Source organism: Phodopus roborovskii, unplaced genomic scaffold, assembly GCF_943737965.1.
Source record: "Phodopus roborovskii unplaced genomic scaffold, PHOROB, whole genome shotgun sequence".
Lineage (NCBI taxonomy): Eukaryota > Metazoa > Chordata > Mammalia > Rodentia > Cricetidae > Phodopus > Phodopus roborovskii.
Window position 1 is genome coordinate 1,047,075 of NW_026126545.1, and position 21,065 is coordinate 1,068,139.

At 37.2% G+C, this 21,065-nt stretch overlaps 1 protein-coding gene across 3 annotated transcripts in view; it reads right to left on the reverse strand.

The window, feature by feature from the left end:
- Positions 1–12,255: 12,255 nt before the first annotated feature.
- The window catches only part of Aldh1a1 (aldehyde dehydrogenase 1 family member A1), a 117,082-nt gene continuing 108,272 nt past the window's right edge, over positions 12,256–21,065 (reverse strand). For all 3 annotated transcript variants that reach the window (XM_051200160.1, XM_051200159.1, XM_051200158.1), the window contains 4 exons: positions 18,269–18,433; positions 16,241–16,398; positions 14,749–14,823; positions 12,256–12,832 (listed from right to left, as the gene is read on the reverse strand). In XM_051200160.1, coding sequence (XP_051056117.1) covers positions 12,760–12,832; positions 14,749–14,823; positions 16,241–16,398; positions 18,269–18,433 — 471 coding nt within the window. In that variant the 3' untranslated portion in view covers positions 12,256–12,759. The remainder of the gene's footprint in view (positions 12,833–14,748; positions 14,824–16,240; positions 16,399–18,268; positions 18,434–21,065) is intronic.

Genomic DNA, 21,065 nt, shown 5'->3' on the forward strand with positions numbered 1-21,065 from the left:
TTCTACACTAATTCCTGATGTCATTTGCAAGTACATGAAGAGACTTACTTGCCTTCATTGTGTTAGCTGATTTGTCTGTTCATTACATTAACTAGCAGATCAGGCTCTTTTTCTCCCACAATCAAGTGGCACAAAGACAAACTTAAGACAGACATGTAAACGGTAATCTACCTACTAGAAACTTTCAAATCCAATCTTGGAAACTGTAGCACAGCCCCAAGAAGTACCACTGCATATGTGATGCATGCTGACCTTTATTTGACTCTCAGAGACCTGCCGTTCAGTCTCTATTCTCTCTGGGCCTTCAAATGCTCCATGCTGATTATTAATTAGTGTGTCAATCACTGTGACCCTCCACAGGGAAGCCCATCAATTTAATGGTCCCTCAGTGATGTCTCTGGTAACGCTGTTGTTCTTTAAGCTCTACCAGTGTGGCTGGTGTACAAACAGATGACAAAAATGAAAGACTACAAATAAGAGGTTCACCAGAACCAGGACATAGTGGTATACTGCAGTGTTGCATGAATAAAACCTAAGGGCTGTGTCATTGCAATGATGGACTATTTATACTGTTCCCTGTTTGTAAAGGAAATATTCTACTTTCAGTTTTCTGAATCAATTGTAGAACTTGGAACATGAAAGACAACAGTCTTCTCATCCTTAGATTTCTTCATTCTTCTTTTACTAAAAAGGGAGAGAACATTTACACCTTATGTTCTCTAACTCCTCTCTCTGCTGCTCCTTCTTTCTCTACATGTATCTTACAAAAAACATTTTAATCAAAAGAATTGGCTGTCTTTGATCATAGCTAAATCCTTTTAGTACTGTTAGAGATTTCTTTTTGGCCCTGTATAGAAAGCAGTTTTATTACCAGAGATGAGATGAGTCAAGTTTCAAGCTTATCTCAGCTTTCAGAATTAATAGATATTTCTTCTGGGCACCTAGACAAGGCTTGCAAAGTAAATCATCCAAAATCAGCTGCAGCAATGAGGCCAGTGAAGATTAACTACAGTATTTACGAGTGGATATAACTAGGTATAAAACATAAATTTTCCTTCTCAGTTGATAGTCCTAGATGCAGTTGGGAGATGTGGAGACAAAATAAGCAAGCACAGAAATATGTTAGGAACACCCTTCACATCCCAGGGCCGGATTGACTGGACAGGTAGAATGTAAGCATTAGCTCTCCTAGTCTGTATCTTTATGTTTTGTCAGTTCAGCTCTTTTTTCTCAGTGCCCTTACCCATAAAATTGGAATAATTCCATTTTGTGCAGCTCAGGAGATTATTGAGATTGGAACAAGATGAGTTTTCTAAAGCAATTGGTCTGTAAATATCCTTTATTAAAATCACATCCTATTATTCATAGCCTGTTGCTTGCTTGCTTCTCTTCACCATTCTATGCCTCTAGGCATTGATTCTCAGATGTGGGTGACCTTGCTCCTACCACTGAGCCATGCTCATCAGTGCCTAGAGACAGTATGGTTGTCATAGTGGCTGATGAGTATTATTATGAACATGCAGTGACTAGAAATAAAAGGCATTGATAAACACCTTGCCATGGACAGCATCTACTTCAGCAAATACTTACATAACGGGAAATGTCAACTCTACAAGTTAGTGGGTCTCTTTGCTACTAAGCACATGTGGTGCAAGGATATGACCTTGTTTTGTGTTCTAGTTCTCTCTTTATTCATTTTCACATCATTCTGGAGTGAAAGTTCTCAGTGAGGGGTGAGTTCACAGACATCTCTACTATGGCCATTCCTGGAGTATCTAGTCCAAGGATAAAGAAAGTGCTTGTAAAGGGTGTTCTAAAATATTCTTTCACAGAATCACCAGCAAAAGGCTAATCTCGTTCTATGCCTGGCAGTGACCACTCTGAACTGAGGTTTATCACAATTGTACTGAGGAAGCGCACACTCATGGTCTTTGCAGTGAAAAGGAAGGACTACAGCTTAGATTCTGCCTTGGTTTTTGCCACTAAACCTGTCTTTTGAAAATTATAAAAGGTTTTTCACAGCTCAGCAAAGTGACAAAGTGGCTTTTTTTCTCATTTCCAACATTCAGGGTACCTGTTACAATATGCAGCTTCCCATGCTGCGGAATCCTCAGCCAATATTTTCCATGAACAAAGGAACCACTAATGTCCTTGCACCATACCAAAAAATATTAAGCAAAGCCATGATGTACTGAGCAGGATTTAATAAATAGTTACTATTATTATTGCAACTTTGAAATTTTAGTGGCAGATGTAAAGAAAGTAGTTCTCTGTCTTGTTCTATTCTCTTGCCTTATCTTGTTCATTGCAAAAGAAAGGCAGAATGAATAAAAGCAAAACAAAAGAAAACAAAATTAGGAGTCCCAGAAAGCATTTGAACTCCTCCTAAAGCCAGAGATTGCATTAGGTTCTGTGGTAGCCACAGTGGGGATGCTCTCTGGCAGCCTCTCTGACAGGGGGTTCTAATTTCCTTCATGTGGGTTTCTGGACCAGACTTGAAAGTGAAAGATAATTCCAGAAAAATGTGTACTTTTGTGTCTGACAAGGAAAATGAAATGAAAGGGACTCTGTTATCTCCTGCCCTTTCTCCTGTGCTAACTCAGACATGTCTGCCCACACCTTGAGAAAGGATATTTGTCAAATATACAATAATGAAGGGGGAGAGAATAGAATTGAGGTTGGGAGCATATAGTTTCACATATGTAATACATGTAATATGGAAATCTTTCATGATTGAGAGTATCTTTGTATGTGTGTGTGTGTGTGTGAGGGGGGAGGATGGATGGATGAATGGATAGATAGATTTATTTCATTGACTCAAGTACAAGACTTAAGATGAAATCTAGGTTGCCTTGAGTTCTGTGCTCAAACCTGAGGGAAAAACCTCTGAAAGAAAAAGATGTTTTTCTCCCAGTAAAAGTTTAGGGTTTGCTATATGTCAGAGTAAAAAAAAAATACCTTTACTGAGCTCACATAAGGAAGTCCCCCAGGCTGTTTTCTTTTCCCATTTCTTTCTTTCTTTCTTTCTTTCTTTCTTTCTTTCTTTCTTTCTTTCTTTCTTTCTTTCTGTCACTCTCTCTCTCTGTTCTTCTTCCCACTCTTTCTGTTCCCTGACATTTTCCCTCCTTTTCTCCCTTCTTTCTCCTCACCCCTTTCTTCATAATTTTGTGTTGTTTTCCACAAATATAGAACCTCTTGAGATACTAGAAATAAAAGTGGTTAAAATCCCCCACCTTCCTGTTACTTCCACAGAGTGAACAAAAGGCCCAAGGAAAGCATCCTAAAAAAGCAGGGACTTTTTGGCTCCCAGTTGAGAGGTGGAAATTATTGGCTAGTGGGCCCTATTGCTGGGTAGGTGATGGTTGAGAATATCATGGTGGGAGCACAGCAGGGAGGAGGTATGTTTACTTCATGGTAGCCAGGAAACAAAGAAGGAGAGGAAAGAACCAGGCTCCAGGATCATCTTTCAGAGCATGTCTCCAGTGACTGTGCAGGAATTTAACTTAAGGGGCAACAGTAGTTGTCCAAGCTACAAGTACAACAACATCAACCAAAATATGGCTTCTCTTTCATTTACTATAGTGTTACACATTGATATAAGACACTGAAAGTGGAAATCACTCCCAAATAAGAGCACACAAATATACCTAATGTGACAAGCATCACAGTTTAGCAATGAGGTCCAAAGTGATGTGAGGACATTTTTCTCATGGTCACCTACCACTGATTACACAAAAGAGATAGGGTAATTCAGAGAAAGCCTGAGACCAAAGTAGCTGGTTACTCCATAGAACTGTATGACTCCAGAGTCCTAATCTGGGATGAAGGACTAGAGGATTCCTGGAGAGTGATTCTCCTCCCATCTACACTGAAACAAAGAAGAAACTGGAACCCAATAGCAGTGAAGTTTGGCAACAGAAGCAGAGCAACAACAACAGGAAGAGATGCACTAGCAAGACCTGAAGTCAGGCAGGTGATAGTGTTTTTTTTTTTTCTTTCTCCCCCCCCCCCCCGGGACTGTTTATGTCTTGTCATTCTATTGTCAAGCATATCCATCTCTGGAAAAGAAACTTTTCTCAGTCAATCTTTCTTGGAAAATACTATCACAGATCTGCCCAGAGTGTGCCTTTTAGTTGACATTCAGATCTCATTGAGTTGACAATTGGAAGTATTCAGACACTCAGTTCTCATTGAGTTGACAATCGGAAGTATTCAGACATTCAGATCTCATCAAGTTGACAGTTGGAAGTACCCGTGTCAATAGTGATCTCTCCTTCTTGTTTTCTTTCTGAAATACATTTTTTATGATATAGTAAGATATCTTTGAGCTAATCCTACAATACAGGCAGAACTTGAGCTTGATGTTCCATGCTTCAGGCTCCCAAGTACTAGGATCCCTGCTATGTGCTACCATGTCCGAACGAGTGGTGTCAAATTTAGAGAGACAATCTGGCTTTGAGGGTGTACTTTATGTGATTATGGTGGGTTATAAAGATTATCAGATAACTTCAGGTCCTGAGGAAGGTTGTGCAGGCAATGCACTCTTCTTGGGTTGATACAATCAATTGTGTCTCTTCTCTTGTTGCCTTCAAGAGCCCTGCCATGGAGGACACACCTTTCAGATCATACTCCTATAAGATGCTGTGGGTTCAACACTCGTGAGATTCTTACATCAGAGAAAACTTGAGTTTACATAATGGAAAGCCTCTGTAAGTAGGATTTACCCATAAGGGCAGTACATCTGGTGTCATGAGAAATCAAGAAATATCGGTCAGATGTTCACAAGACAAAGCCCACAAGAGTAGAAAAGAGTGAAAGAGTGTGCAAGAAGACCTGTGAGATGTCATCCCCAGGAGAGGGATTGAATTTGAAGCCAAATCTGCCAAAGACAGTAACTTCACGTAAACAAAGGGAGATTAAAATGATAGCTAATTCATGAGATATCAAAGTATTTTGTATAGTTCTTGACATACAAAATTCACTTAATGAAATGTTTGGCAATAGCTTAACTTTAAAATATGAAATAACACAGAAATGCCTGCTTCTCCATGCATGTTAACAAGCCCATTTGGACAAACATGTGCAAGCAATGCTTTAACCTTCTAAGTCCCATGGGTGAATTTCGGAGATGTATAAACTCCATTAAATTGAATGTGAACATTCATACTTAAGTAAGTGAAGATTTGTATGTATGCAGTAACTCTCAGATGTAAGTTATTGACAATCTTTCATGGCATAATAAACTATAGACATAAAAATTAACAATTTTAAGATATGGCAGCAATTGCAATATTACAAGGTATTATTTGAAAATGAAGGCTGGGTCCCTTTTTTACATTAAGTCCTATAGCCCATGTGCAAGGTTCAAAGTTGGCAGATTTTAGATAGCCCATGTGCAAGGTTCAAAGTTGGAAGATTTTAGACTCTGGATGTTTGCCCTACTACAGACCACTCAGTTCTGTTTGGCCCTCCTCTATGAGACCTCCACATTCAAAGACTCCTGAACCCCAGGGAATATTATTGCCTTGTCCTCTAACTGATGCAGTCACTAGACCAATGCTCTTGTAGCAAGATCTCCCATGCTCTTGGATAGGTAGGATGAGCATAGTAAAAATTGCAATCTTGCCAAAAGCAATCTACAGATTCAACGCAATCCCCATTAAAATCCCAGCACAATTCTTCATTGACATTGAAAGGATAATAATCAACTTTATATGAAAAAACAAAAGACCCAGGATAGCCAAAACAACCTTGTACAATAAAGGAACTTCAGGAGGCATCACAATCCACGACTTTAAGCTAAACTACAGAGCTATAGTCCTGAAAACAGCCTGGTATTGGCACAAAAACAGACAAATAGAACAATGGAATTGAATCAAAAACCCAGAGTTTAACCCACACACCTATGAACACCTGATTTTTGACTAAACAGCTAAAAGTATACAATGGGAGGAGGGAAGCATCTTCCACAAATATTGCAGGCACAACTGGATGATGGTGTATAGAAGACTGCAGACGTCTCATTAAACTGTGTCCCACATCATTTGGTAACTTCTTACATGTTGATTTACTCATGAGTCTGTAAAAGGAAGTCACTGGTGACTGGGCTAGAAGAATATCAGCTCTTTTCCAAGTCTGACATTGGGGTTCCATGAGTGAGGGATGACCTCACAGTGGGCAGATATGCTAAATCCTTAGGCTATTAGTCCTCTAATTGATTTTATGATTGATTTTACTAGTTTTATTGATTTTATGAGGCTGAATCTCTGAATTGAGCAACAGGTGACCAGTATCACTGTAGCTGCAAGCCACCTTTGAAATCAGAATCTCCTATTTGTTGTTTCTTATTCCTCTTTTCTCTATTAGCTTAAAGATTAATCCCCATGATTGTGGTAAAAGGCAGTGAAATTCTGTTAATTAGAACAAAGTGTGCATAGCTGACTATGGGGCACACATTCTTCTGCAGCCTGTTCTTTCCTTAATAGTTAACCTTCCCTTTTATCTGAAGACAATCATTTAAAAAAGCAATTTAAAAAGAACAGCAAATAAAGCATAATTCTAGTGGATTTAATTGAATTTACCTAACAATTTGAAGGAAGTCTGAGAAAATTAGCAAGCAGGAAAAAACAAAAATTCAATGCCAAGGTCAAGAGGAAGACTTGGCATGTATGAGTAATGATTGTTTTTATGAATAACTGTTAGTTCTTGGGTTTTATTAAGTAGATTAGGATATGTATTATATATCATTAAGCACTTGTGATCTGAGGATCTTGATAAGCAAATGCTATTTCACTTAATAGAATAATATGAGTGTGTAGTTATCATTAATACTTTTTATGAAACATAAGTAGTAGTTTAGAAATATGGAGAAAAGTTTTCCTAAATCCCACATTCAATTAGTTCAGATGAGTTCATCTAAACCTTGTAGTTGGATTCCAATGTCCTGATTATCAACAGCTATGGTATTGGATGGTGACTATGCAAGGAAGATTTGAGCCTTAGTCAAAACAATGGCTATTGTGAGATTTGAAATCATATTTCAGCAACAGTTTGATTTCAAAGTTATATTTTATTGTATAATTTCACTTTGAAAAGACAATGACATTTATCTACAGCTAAGTGACCTGTTTTCATTTAATTTTAATTAGTGTCCCTTCATGTCACCAGAAAGTTGATGATTTGTAGAATTCCTGGAAAGAATCCATGATTATAAAGCCTACATGAGTGATTAGGTTGTACATGATAGTGAGAGATTGGAATTTTGCAGGTTCACAGACAAATTCCCTGAGAACATTTTCAGGCCCCATTGGTAGCCAATTTTGCCCCCCCTCTGAACATGACCTAATATCTTTGCAACCATGGGGTAAAGCTTTTGGAATGTGAGAACGAATCTCAAGTGTCACTAACTAAAGAGCTGAGCAGGTTGTCAGATAGCATCTGCGGCCTATAATAGAGCCTCCCTACTTTCTATAACCCACCTACATGATGTACCCACCAATGTGCTTGAAAATATGGTGTTTAATTACTGCCTTTGTTCTATTACTATAAAAAGCTCATTAAGTTGTTATCTTATTGAAACACATTATGTGGAGGACCTGAATCTGTGTTCCTGGGTAATGTTATTCCTAATCAGCCCAGAATGTATTCTTTCTCTTATTTGTCTGAGGTGAGAGTTGTTTCTATCATCATTGGTAACTAAGGGGCAGAGTTCACACGAGTATACTTCCAAATGGAATGAGAGAGACTTCCTTTAGGAACACATAGAACAGACAAAGATGTCCTCTACAGCACATCTGTCTCTACAATTGGTCAAGGAGAAAAACCACATGTGTTCCCACTTAATGTAAATATCCTTGTTCTGATTAGAGTAAATAATCAAACATTTAATTTACAAACCTTTTCCCTTCAAACCATTCATGTCCTTTGCCTTTTCTCAGTTAGTAATGTGTAATTTCATGTTCCTTAGCTTTCCTTTAGAAGCTAAGAGAGTATCAACAATCTGACTGAATTAAGTATGCTGTAATGTATTTCTATCAAGAATTAATAGTAATCATTCCATATATGAGTAAGTATATATAATATTTGTCTTTTTGTGACTGGGTTACCTCACTCAGGATGATTTTTTCTAGTTCCATTTATTTGCCATTGGTTCTTCCCACCCCACTGAGTTGGTATTCCATTGTGTAAATGTATGACATTTTCTTTATCCATTCTTGAGTTGAGGGACATCTAGGTTGTTTCCAGGTTCTTGCTATTAGACACAATGCTGCTTTGAACGTAGCTAAACACATGTCCTTGTATGAATGTGCATGTTTTGAGGATACACCTAAGAGTGGAATTGCTGGATCTTGTGATAGACTGATACTCATTTTCCTGAGGAACCACCATACTGATTTCCAAAGTGGCTGTACAAGTTTACATTCCATAGAGCAAAAGATTACCAGCCTACAATCTATACTGCCAAAGAAGCTAGGAAACAAGAATGATCCTAGGAGAGACATACATGGTCCCTCACAGAAGGGGAAAGGGACAAGATCTTCTGAACAATTGGGAGCATGGGGGGAGGGGAGAGGGAGTTAGGAGAAAGAGAAGAGGAGAAGAGAAGGGAGAGGAGTACATGAAGGAGCAGGAAGATTGAGTCAAAGGAAGAACAGAGGAGAGCAAGAAAAGAGATCCCATAATAGAAGAAGCCATTATAGGTTTAAAGAGAAATCTGGCACTAGGGAAATGTCCAGAGATCTACAAGGATGATCCCAACTAACAATTTAAGCAATAGTAGAGAGGCTACCTTAAATGCCCTTCCCCTATAATGACATTGATGATTACATTATATGTCATCCTAGAGCCTTCATCCAGTAGCTGATGGAAGCAGAAACAGACACCCACAGCTAAACACTGAACTGAACTCCTGGAATCAAGTTGCAGAGAAGGAGTGATAAGCAGGCTGTAGAAACTCACAGAAGCAGCTGACCTGAACAAGCGGGAGCTCATGGACCCCAGACTGACAACAGGGAAATCAGCATAGAACCAAACCAGAACCCCTGAGCATGGATGCCAGTTAGGGGGCCTGGGAAATCTATGAATGGATTTTGGGAGCCCATTACACTTAGAGCGATATACTCTCTCAGCCTAGACACATGGGGGAGGGCCTAGACCCTGATCCAAAAGATAGGACAGACTTTGAAGATCCCCCATAGAAGGCCTCACATTCCCTGGGGAGCAGAAAGGGGATGAGATAGGGTGTTGGTGTATAGCAGGGGAGTAGGGGAGGGAGAGGGAACTGGAATTGACATGTATAAAAAGCTTGATTATACTTTAAAATAGAAAACAGTAAAAAACAAAAAAGAAGAAGAATGAATGAATGAATTGTGAAACAAAAGCAAACCATGGTAGATAATAACAATATCAATTTCTATCATACAACTTTCATAAAGGTTTGATGACACAATTTATGAAATGTCAGTGAAGGCCTTGGTATTAAACATCAGTGCTGTCTGTTAAATTATTTCAGCATGAGGTAATTTCATTGTGATTTTGTGAACAGACAACTATATTCCCAGGACTAGAGAGGTAATCTGAGCTGAATTTCTGATATCTACAAAACATCCCTAGAGGGAAATGGGTCTTTGGGTAGAGAATGGGAATGATAGAGTCAAGGCTAGAAAATAATGAAATTAGTAAGTAAACTGTGTGGGAGAGTTCTTTCCACTTCCTTGGCCTCTTCTCTACAAACTTAAAGTTATTTAAAATGATTTTAAAAGTGTTACTAGCTTAAATCATTCCTGTGCCTTTCAATAGTTTTCTGAGGCTGATGAATTATATTTGTGTAAATAACTTTGAAACAAGCAAAGAAAAGAAGGCAACCCAAAATCTCAACACTAGGTGAAATTGCTCACAGTTCGGTCTTCTCAGGAAACTGAACACTGAGTGGGGAGTGGGTGTTGGGGGGGGGGAGGCTCTGCTATAGATGCTACAAGAGATGAGAAACCAGAGTTTCCAGTGATTGGGAATAGCTCTCCACAGCTATGGTTGAGAACCATTTCTCCCTTTGGGATAAACAGGAACTGAAGAACCAGTTCAGAAATTTGCTTTACAACTGCTTTGTGGTGGCTGAATTTCAACAATGAAATATTCAACAGAACACAAAAACACATGAACAAACAAACAAAAAACAGGCTACTGGGTTTCACAAGAAAGAAAAGAGAACAGAATGGTCAGAGAATATGGGGAGAGGACACATAAGGTCTAGGGAAAGGAGCCTTTTTAGGTAATCACTGAACCTGAGTAGGAACAGCTAGGATCTCTACCTTAAGCCAATTGTTTTGTGTTGATATCAAGGAACAATCAAGTTGCCACCATTCATGCTTCAAAAATAGTTTCAGAAACATATGTCTTTTAAAAAGAGTGAAGGAGAGATAAAGATACAAAAAGGAAAAGAGAAAAATTTCTGTGAGACTAATCATTGGATAACTTGTACCTGACATCTGACATTCCCCCTTCCTGGATGGTAAATCTCAATATCTGTCCATTAGCTTGGTATGTGTGAAGATGAAGTCATATTTGCAGCAGCAAAGCTAAATTCTTCATAAAGTTGCCCACACAAGAGTTAATAAAAAAAGGTTTTAAGTATCATTGCTGGTGTGGTTTTCATACAGTTAATAAAACACAGAGTTCAGACACTTAGCAGAAGCTAGTACAAAGCAGAGAGATTTTGTTTAATCCTGTAATGTCTTATTTACACAGGAAGGTTTGATTTTTCAAATATTGAAATATGCTTCTGGCTTTTGTCTTGTTCTGTGCTTAGCATTCTCTGTGATACATGAGAAGTGTTCTGGTGAGTTGCATTGCCACAGTAGTCACAAGCCTGCCTGCTGACAAATTTACTCATGACCCAAACACAGTTTGTGAAAATACAGGATTTGCTTTTGGTTTAAGAAAATGAAAATTTAAAGAACAATAAATTGAATTAGAATAAAATAAGACAATCACACCCTCCCTCCCTCTGCATTTTTTTTTTATGTTTTCATTCATAATACACCTTTCCTTTTTCCCAAGACCTCCATTTCTCCAGATTTCTAGTAGCAGTAATTACATTGCAAATCTTACACTGTAATTTTAATGATGCCAAAACTAATGCATTTATATGTCTGAGGACCTGAAAATTGGAGTTGCAATTACTTTAGGTGTCTGGAGTCACTGATTTTCTTGATTCCCACACTGCTGTGTGAAGACAGCTATCAGGGTGCCACACTATCACTGTCAGCATGTCTGATGCATGACCATGATAAACTACTTAATTTTAATTGGCATCTGGAAAGTACTGGTCTAGAGAACTGTAACTTTAAATGTTAAGTCGTCGAACTAGGACCATTTTAGAATATACACACCAAAGCTCACAAAAGTCTTGTTTTACTTGCATGCACCTTGGGATCCACATGGGAGCACAGGGCAGAAGAAGAAGGTAAGGTCCTGGTTGGAGGGAATAATGGCAGCGTGGGCCTACAAAGAGGACATCATGCCAGAGAGTCCTTTGATCTTCAGAGTGCTCTCTCCTTCAGCAGCTCCTCCTCTTGCAATGCTAGCAAGAACAGCACCTTCTAATAAGACTTCCTGAATATTCTTGGTGTTAAATGAGGCATGCAGAAGGGCAAGTTCATGGCTAAAATAAATGTGGGGAAACATCATCATAAAATATAACTTCAGTTGGAGGACTTCTCCGATTCTGTAATCTAAGCTAAGTATAGAGTTGGAAACTACAGAAGATCAAGTGTATGAAGTATTTCCTCTCTTTTTACAATGGATAATACTAAAAAGGTAATATGTCTTTCCCTTTGTGTACTGAAAATTAGCTTATTGCTAAGATTCATATCTAGTAGTATGCTTTCATGAAGTCATTCCCAGTTCCCTAAGAATTCATCTCTACCTGTTTGCAAATTATTGAATACAGGGTCTCAAAAAGCCTTGTTCCCATTATACACTCTGTTCTTTGGTATGCCAAGGACTTTGTGTTTTCCAGAGGTAAACCACTTTGAAATAACAGTTGTTAAGTGGTATAGTGGGATGGCACATCTTCTCAGAACATCTGAAAAATAATTTTTTTTCTAACCCATAAATGGGGTCAGGTTGAACTTTTTTGTTCATTTGTTTTTATTTTGCATTGCATGTATTCAGGCAATTCAAAACTGCTTTTGACTGACCAGTAGAGTTCATCACCATAATCCAAACTTATACTAAAGAAATTCCACACAAACAAAATCATGCAAGTGTGCCTTTATTAAGTTTTACCCTCTAGTTCCAGCTAGGTATTTCATTTGACAAATGGGTATGGTGTTCCAGAAAACAGTTCACAACACTCAGTAGGCATAACCACAGGGACAGACCAACTTACTCTGCAGTCATTGTACACATGGAGTAGGTCAAGGAGTCACTGAGGGACAGAGCTTAAATCACAACTGGTCCTCCTTACCAAGTAGATATTCTAAACATTCTACAATGGAAAGCACCTGACCATGACAGAGTCACAGAGAGCTTGAACCTAAATCTATCATTTTAGTCTAGGGTACAAATTGGGGTCACATATTAGTGGGCTAATGATTCTTTCAGATTAAACTACACATTTTCTATGTGTGACATTAATACTGATGAATCGCTTATGTTTAAGAAATCAATAGAAGAGTTAAAGGAAAACACCACTATACTGGTAACTATAGGAGATGTGTAGTCATTGCTGAAAGATTTCTTTTCACTCTGTTGGCTTCTTTACGAGTTCTTCTTAGATATTTTCATGGCAACTGTTTTGAGCTCAGTGTATTCATAAATTCCATGCTCACCACTAGAGAAGGAAGAAAAATTACTATAAACACGATTGTGCACTGCAAGGTAAACCTAACATAATTCTCATAATTTGGTACAAGTTCTTTCTTGCTTATCTGAGTAGGGACAATGTAAAATATTTATTGAACACAGTATAGTTCATATAGTTACTAGCTTATCATAAGTTTCATGACCAAATTAACTCCCCAGAGGAGAGCAGTATTCTAAGATGTCTTTTATTTTAAAGAATTCTGCGCTCTGCTTATCCCAGGAAATATCCATTGTTTACATTACTTTATTTGAGCATATGACTAATTATCCAAATCATAATTCAACCTGGTCAGGTTTTATAAGATCAGTATGGAAGAGAGGTGTACTATATGTCACTGAAGACCGACAGAACAAACCACCAGCTGCACTAGAGCCTGCATTCACTGTCACCGGAGAGGTTAGAAAATGACCAGGAACCATTTTCAGTCCGTAGAAGCTGTAGTTTTAATAGGATTTTTAGAGTCTTGGCAAAAGAACCACCTAATCTTTCTTCGTAGAGTTTTCTATCTTTTGGATTAATTATATATACGTTTAGGGAGAAAAGAAACTAAAGGTTGCCCTTACTCAGGCATTTGGGATTTGGGCAGAGCTTGGCTTTCTCTATTCATCAACATCATATAATACCCTCAGGAGACTTTTATGTCAAGTGAACAGCAGCTGAGATCAGTGTATCTGTAGGTACCAAAGTGATTTTTAACCACGGTTTTATTCCAGACCAATTTTGAAAATTATGGTTTCTTTTCACTTGGTGGATAATTTATGTAAGAAGATTGTATTCAGTTGTGTTCCGCATAGTTTTGGCAAAAAGATAAAATCACATGCTCTTAGGGCCATTCTCAATATTATAACACCTATGCACACAGGTTTACATAGGAGCAGAATTTTGTTCCTTACTTCTCAGCACTGCTCCTGAAACCCTTCTCCTGTGTATGTAGACGGTATTGTATTCTCCCCAGAAACACAGTCTCCATTCCCTGATTATTCTGTAGGTAATTAAAGTTTTGAAAATACCTCTTCAAGGCTTCAATAAGAATTTTTTTTTAACATAGTAAACGGCTTCACCTCAGCTCTCTAAATTCTATTAAAAGATAGTATTTTAATAAGTGATTCATTTAAAAGAGGTAAATAATTTAACCCATGATTTTGACCAAGCTGTTTTCCATTCTATTTAGAGCTGCAGCCTCACTTGTCACTCATTGGAGAAATATATATGCAATTTTGATTACATTGAAGCTGACTATACAATCCTGGATGACCCAAACTCACACATGAAGACTTTGCTGACTTTGAAATAACGGAGATCTGCCTGCCTCCTTCTCCCAAGTACTAAGATTAAAGAATAATCCACAATCTAATTCTTGGGGGTTCTTAGAGATGGTCATTTCAGTAATTCTCTGGTGTTATTTTGTAGCAAATGACTGTTCTACACATGCACAAGGTAAACTTCACCAGATGCATAGTAGTCTGGAATAAGGAAACTTTAATTCCCTTAAGTGCTATATTTATATATCTAGAATGTTTCCATATTTATTTAAATGCCTCTCTAGATTATCAATTTATCCTTTTACTTTCAGAAAATGATTACCAAATGGTTTGTAGTCACTTATATCATAGGTAATCCTAAAAGTAGGCAACAACCAGCTACAAAGGTGGGATACTTAGCACCATCCTTTATGGACTACAAGAGCTTAACAAAATATATTCCTTCTGTTATTGTTTTTCTGCACCTTTGGAGTACTTCCAAAATTTTAAATGTTATTCTGTGTAAGAAACTCCAAGGAATAATGCAGGCATACTTCACTTAAGGTGGTGGAAATGGAACATCCTCCTTGGAGTGACAACCCCTTTCACAAAAATATGTTTGTAATACAAAGATTTACTTACAGTTCACGTCCATTTCCAGACATCTTGAATCCACCAAAGGGGCACTGGGCTGACAACATCATATAGCAATTTACCCTTAAGAAAAGAAGAGAAGGGCATTATAGATAATACTTAACTAACCCCATAATTACAAAGTTGGATATGAAAAGAATCAAAGGTCTCTTTAAAAACTCCATCATTCAGTATAATATACCATTGGGATGAGAAGGGGAAAAAAAGCAGTGCTGTAAATTTGAATGCAGAAAGCAAACATGTGTATTACCTAAAAACAAATAAATGGGATCGCTATAAGTGTGAATAATTATAAAGCAAGAATTTTCTGAATTACAGCAGAGGGAAGAGCCGATGTGCCATGAAAAGAGTGTCTACTTTGCTGGAGGCTGGGGTTTGTCTGCTGTTCTTTGGTAGCAAGCTTTGTAATGCGTATGTACTTAACCAGGCTAAAATCAACCTTCTTCAGCAGTTGCAGTGAATGTGAAAATACATGGGCAGTTTCATTAATTGGTTGATATATTGCTTACTCAAAAGTGTTGGCAAGAATTAGACCTAATTAGCAATTTTAATTAGATTTTGTAAAAAAAAAAAATGAAATGTTTCCATAGAGAAATATGTTATAAAAGCATGCTAAGCTTTGTGTTATTGCCAGGACAGAGGGAAGGGAAGCTTGAAGAGAAAATGTTGCTGAGGAAACAGTCTAGGGTATAGCTGGGAAAAGCAGCAGTTTGAGAGGCACAGCCTGAGAATCATCTAAGTTAAACTATAAAAATCAAAGAGCAGACTAGGTCAAAAGTGAGAGAAAATTACTTCACAAAATTTGTTATGGTGTTCTAAAAAAATGATATTTCTCAAAAAACAAAAACAAACAAACAAACAAAAAACAGAGTAAGAATCTACTGTAAAAAAGCAAAAAGCAAGAAAAAGAATCATTGACTATACCAGCTTGCCTGGGATACAGACCCATAATCCCAGTTACTCTTGAGCCTGAAGCAGGAGGATGAAAGTGCAGGGCTACTCTGAACCAAAGAGTGAGTTCAAAGACAGACTCAGCAACTAAGTTCAAGTCTAACATATACATGTATGTATGTATGTATGTATACACACACACAAAAGCTGGAGTTTGGGTTGAGGGACAGAGTGCTTGCCTACACTGCACGGCACAAAGTACAGCATTCTTAGTGGAAAATAACAATGACAACAACAATAACTTTTGACATACATAAAGCAACAAAACATTATCTAACATAATTAAATTTGAACAAAACAATTTTTTATTTACCTTGAAATGAGCAATTCTTACAATGTATAGAGTAACAGTCACAAAAAGTTTATATAGGTAACTTGAAATAGTTGGATAAAGTTAATTTGGTTTTAAAAAAATAAGACAATTTTCCCAGGCGGTCAGATAATTTCTATGAATATCAAGCCTAAAGGAGGTCAACTCAGCCTATGTGGCTGATACAGGAAGGACACACCTTACTTCAGATGAACTTACCACACCACCCCAGCCTGCAGAGCAGAAGACACAGTGATGGCCTTATCCAGGTCTTTTGTGAAAACTCCTGCTGCTAGGCCATAGCTAGTGTTGTTCGCTCTCTTGATCACATCATCTATACATTTAAACTTCATGATCTGCTGCACTGGCCCAAATATCTACATAGAATGACATGAAAACAGGTTTACACTATATACACTATATAAGCTTTAAATATATTACATATGCTTCCCTAGAAGCCATTCTACATGGACAAAAATGCTCTCTCTCACTTCAGAACAGATGGCCATGGCCAGTGAACATAAAAACATGCTGTGATCATGTATGGCATTCTCTGTTAAGCAGACACCTATCATTTGTGCTGTGACAGAGCTGTACAAAATGTAAGAACTGAACATCACATCATTAACTGCATGATTTCCTTGGAAATATCTTAAAAGTTAATTCCAGTTTTCTTTGTTGTCCAAATTACTGCACAAGACAACATGAACAAAAAAGCAGTCCTTTGCTCTAAGAGTAACAAATAGACAATGATTGAGAATAATATTTATGCTTTCAACATCAGTGTATCATTGTTTTAAACATCAACCTTTCTACTGTATTTGTATCATCTCATAATTATAAATATTGTATAATATAGCAGAGATTTTTATTGTTTAGTGTCACTCAATACTATATACCATTACTAAACTCTGGAACTTTGCCATACTAAGTAAAGCTTGAGGTTCCTGGCAGTGACTATCATCACACTTGATTCTTTCAGTGTTAGCCAGTCTTTCATTTCTGCTGGAATCTAGTTAAAAAGGCCACACACGACTCAGTCTGTATGTCAGCCCACATACAACTGGGTCTTCTCAGCGATACTGTACTTCTGTCCTTTGAAAAGATATTAATCAAAATTTAGTAAAAGAGAGGTTTCTTAGAATGTTAGTACACTTTCCTGGGAAATATAAGCATGGTTGGCAAAAACTCAGATGTGTCATTTAGTTTTCTGGTATACAGAGGAAATCTAAGTGTTATGGGGCAGTCAGCAGCAACTCTCTGAAGGCTGGAGCAGTCCCTGGTATTCTAAACAGTCTCGTGACCTGGAAACTGGGAAGCATAACAGTGTGAACACTGTAAATGGGAACCAACTGGAGCAGGACTATGGTGGGTTTGCTAAGAACTGTAGCAACTTAGCCTATACAGTATGGGCTCTGGGTTCCCATTCTGAAGCAGCAAATGAGATAGTCCAGTGAGTACATTATAGGAGCACAATCTTCCTTGAATGAATATTACTTTCTGCCTTATTGTCCTTCTTACTCATGTTAATCAAGGTCTACAAGAACAGTAGCTCTGATCAAAGAACTGGCCATTAAGTGCAGAAATTCAAATGCAGTTGAGGTGTGAGTTGATGCAAACAATCTAAGTGTGTTGGGTTATCCACATATATGATCTTTATTTCTGTTCTTTATATTTATTCCTGCTTCTTGAACAGCTGAATATTCCCCTTTTTTCCTTATTTGCTGACATTGTGGAGTAAAGAATATAACCTCCAGGATGCTCTGTCATATCAGGGACATGAGTATGAATTCACAGAATGGGGAAAGTATGGTTCTGCACAGTTGAGTCATTGTACTTTCTTATTGCAGTATATAGCACAAAACACTTTCATTGTTTATGGCAAATGCTTATATATCTGTATATAGTAAAAGCCCTCATAATCAAGATGTATATTAGTTACTATTTTAATCGCTAACTAGTTCTTTTTATTAATGTGTTGTTTGTTGGTTAGCATCTTTATTGATCCTGTTTTTAAGAGTCATTTCCCCTTCCTTTAAGGCTGTTAATGAAGCACCTATAGAAGCTGCTGTGGAATTTGTTCTGTGTTTGATAGAAACTTCTTGTAGCCCATTGCATTCCTCACTGATCAGTCTTGATAACAAATTACTTTAGGCTTTATCATCAAGCACTTCAGGGGAATGTTGTTCCCCTGAACAACTGAAGGTTCAGAATGGCCCAGAAACAGAACCTCGTGGAACCCATTACCTCCTCTTTGGCAATGCGCATCTCATCAGTTACATTGGAGAACACTGTGGGCTGGACAAAGTAGCCCTTGTTCCCCCAGCGTCCACCACCACACTCCAGTTTGGCTCCTTCTTTCTTCCCACTCTCAATGAGATCAAGTATTTTCTCATGTTGTTCCTTGTCAATCTAATTGAAAGAAATCATAGGGAAAAAGGAAATAAATGAAAAACCACTAAATCAGTGGTTTGCAAACTATGGGTCTCAACCAGCAGAAACCACTGATTTCCTATGGTCTTAGGAACCCCAGTCACAAACTTATTTTTGTTGTTACTTCATACATACAATTTTGCTACTTAGTGGTATCTCATTTCCTAAGACCACCAGTAATACGTATTTTCCAATAGTTGTGTCCCACGGATTGAGAACCGCTGCATTAAATGATGTCCACATCCAGGACACTCTCTCAAGTCTGTCAGTTAAGCAGAGGTTCAGCTCAGTCTGCCTATTCTTGAGTATGTTTTTCTGTTAATCTTTTTAGGATGGGAAGCTTAAGGGTTTGTAAACTTGGTACATTTACAAAGGATAGCAATTAGAAAGGCAGAAATATTGGGGCCTTTTACACATCTGTCATTTATTCACCTTGGAAGGAATTTGTTAATGATTTAGCACATATGCCTGAAAACTTAGTCCTTACTGAGACAAAGGAGTGATGAGCAAAGGATCAAGTCCAGTGTCACTTTAGAAGCAGATGCTTTTGGCTGTATAAGACCTTTATTCTTCAGAAATGAAATCTGCCTATTCTTGGGTCAGGTTTACTGGTCTGCCTGCTCTTTCATACCATGTATGATCACAGTTTGGGGTCTTGCTCCATTCAGTGCACTAAGTTGCATCCCAGTTTCTAACAAGAAATGATTATCAATTTCCTGTTCCATTATGTGGACCATGTCTAAATAATAGGATAATCATCACAGAAGTATCGTGTTTTAAATAATATTTTGCATAAGACAGAATTAAAGAGATCAGATTTCTGGTTGACAATATCAGAATCATTGAATACTCCACCCACTTGCTGAGACTTATGGGTTTCCTAATACTCTAGTTTTCACCGAAAGGGGAGGTGAATGATTGAGTAAGTCTTGGATTTAAGATCATTTGTACAGACTGCCTGCTTGAGGTATGACTGGGTTTACATAAATGGAACATTTAGAAACCAAGGGACTAAAAGGAGGGGGTCAGATTTGGGGCTGATTTATTTTCTGTCTTGTATTGACAACTGAAATTCTTTACATCATTGAACTCTCAGTACTCAAAGGATCAGAAAAGCTTGCATGACTTGCTTTCTAACTGCACTTATCTCAGCCTCTACCTTTAGTTAGAGTAAATGCTGGCTGCTATCAGTTACTAGCTGAGAAAAGTTAACATAGTATTTGTCAACCTGTTGTTCCAAATGTTCAGTGTGTAATACTCAAAAGAACATTCCTCAAAGATAACCTCTTCATTCATTGTCTATTGTGGAACTCCAGGGGTTGGTTGAAAAGCCAAAGCACTGATATTACTACATACAATATATCCAGGCTAAGTTGTGGTATCATGTAGATATGTTTAACTGAGATATTCTGGAGTTAATGTGCACTCAGTCATCCTTTAATTTCATGAACATCTCTGTCCTATTCTCAGAAAATCTCTATTTTTCAGTTCTTTATTTTAAGATATACATTCCAACTCATAGTGCTTCTCTGTCTTCGACAAAAAAAAAAAAAAATGCCCCTAGATGCCCCTAGGGAATCTAGTCCTTGACTATTTGCTCCAGAAAGAGGAAATATTGAGGTATATCATTGTAGATCATGGAACTGATAACAGTAATCTTATTATCAGAACACACAGTCTACAAAATTGTAAACATCACTATGCTGTTATAATGGTGTTAAAATGTGTGCTTTGATTTTTTGAATGTGACTATTTTTTGATTCCTTAGATTTTATGTGTTAGAAATTATATAAACCAAAAAAGGCACAAGTTCATCTATGAAAACCATATGTTCATACCTTGAAAGTAGAGATCAATGAGTAATTTGAGGGCAGACATGTAAATATATTATTATTTCTAAGAAGATAATGGTTGTACTATACATAAAATTATTATCATGTATTATCATATATAATTTCTATCATGCATAGTGAAATTTAATTGGTATTTATGACTATATGATGAAATAAACATCATGCTGGCTATGTCACACAGTTTATCTCATTTCACTATATAATGAATCTTCAAGATTTATACTATTATCACTACTTAATTAACAAGGAAATTGAGTGGAGGGGAGATCATACATTTTTCTTTTCAAATGAAAAATGCTAATCATTTTAAGCTTTTCTGGATGCATTTGGGTCCATGAAGACAAATAAAAGTATTACTTTACAAATGAATAAAATATACGTATATGAATACTCATATGCAACATGAAATAAATAATAACATATTATTTATAACTATTATACAAAAATATATAGTACAGTATAATAATCTGCTTTTAAACTGAAATTCTTGCAGTCTATCATCTTTAAAATGATAAAAAAACTATGTAAAATATTTTCCTAAAAAATGTATTTGATCTTAATTTTTCCCTAAAATTATTTTTGTTGTGATATTTATGAATTCCCAAACTCTGTTTAAAAAGTCCCAGTGACTCTGCCAGCAGTGGATGAAACACTAGGCAAAAGTTGGTCAATGCATAACTTTTCTCATAATGTTTTTCTTATTCCAGATAAAAACATAGGATAGAGAAGACTCGGGCCTCCCCATGCTTTTGCTTGTC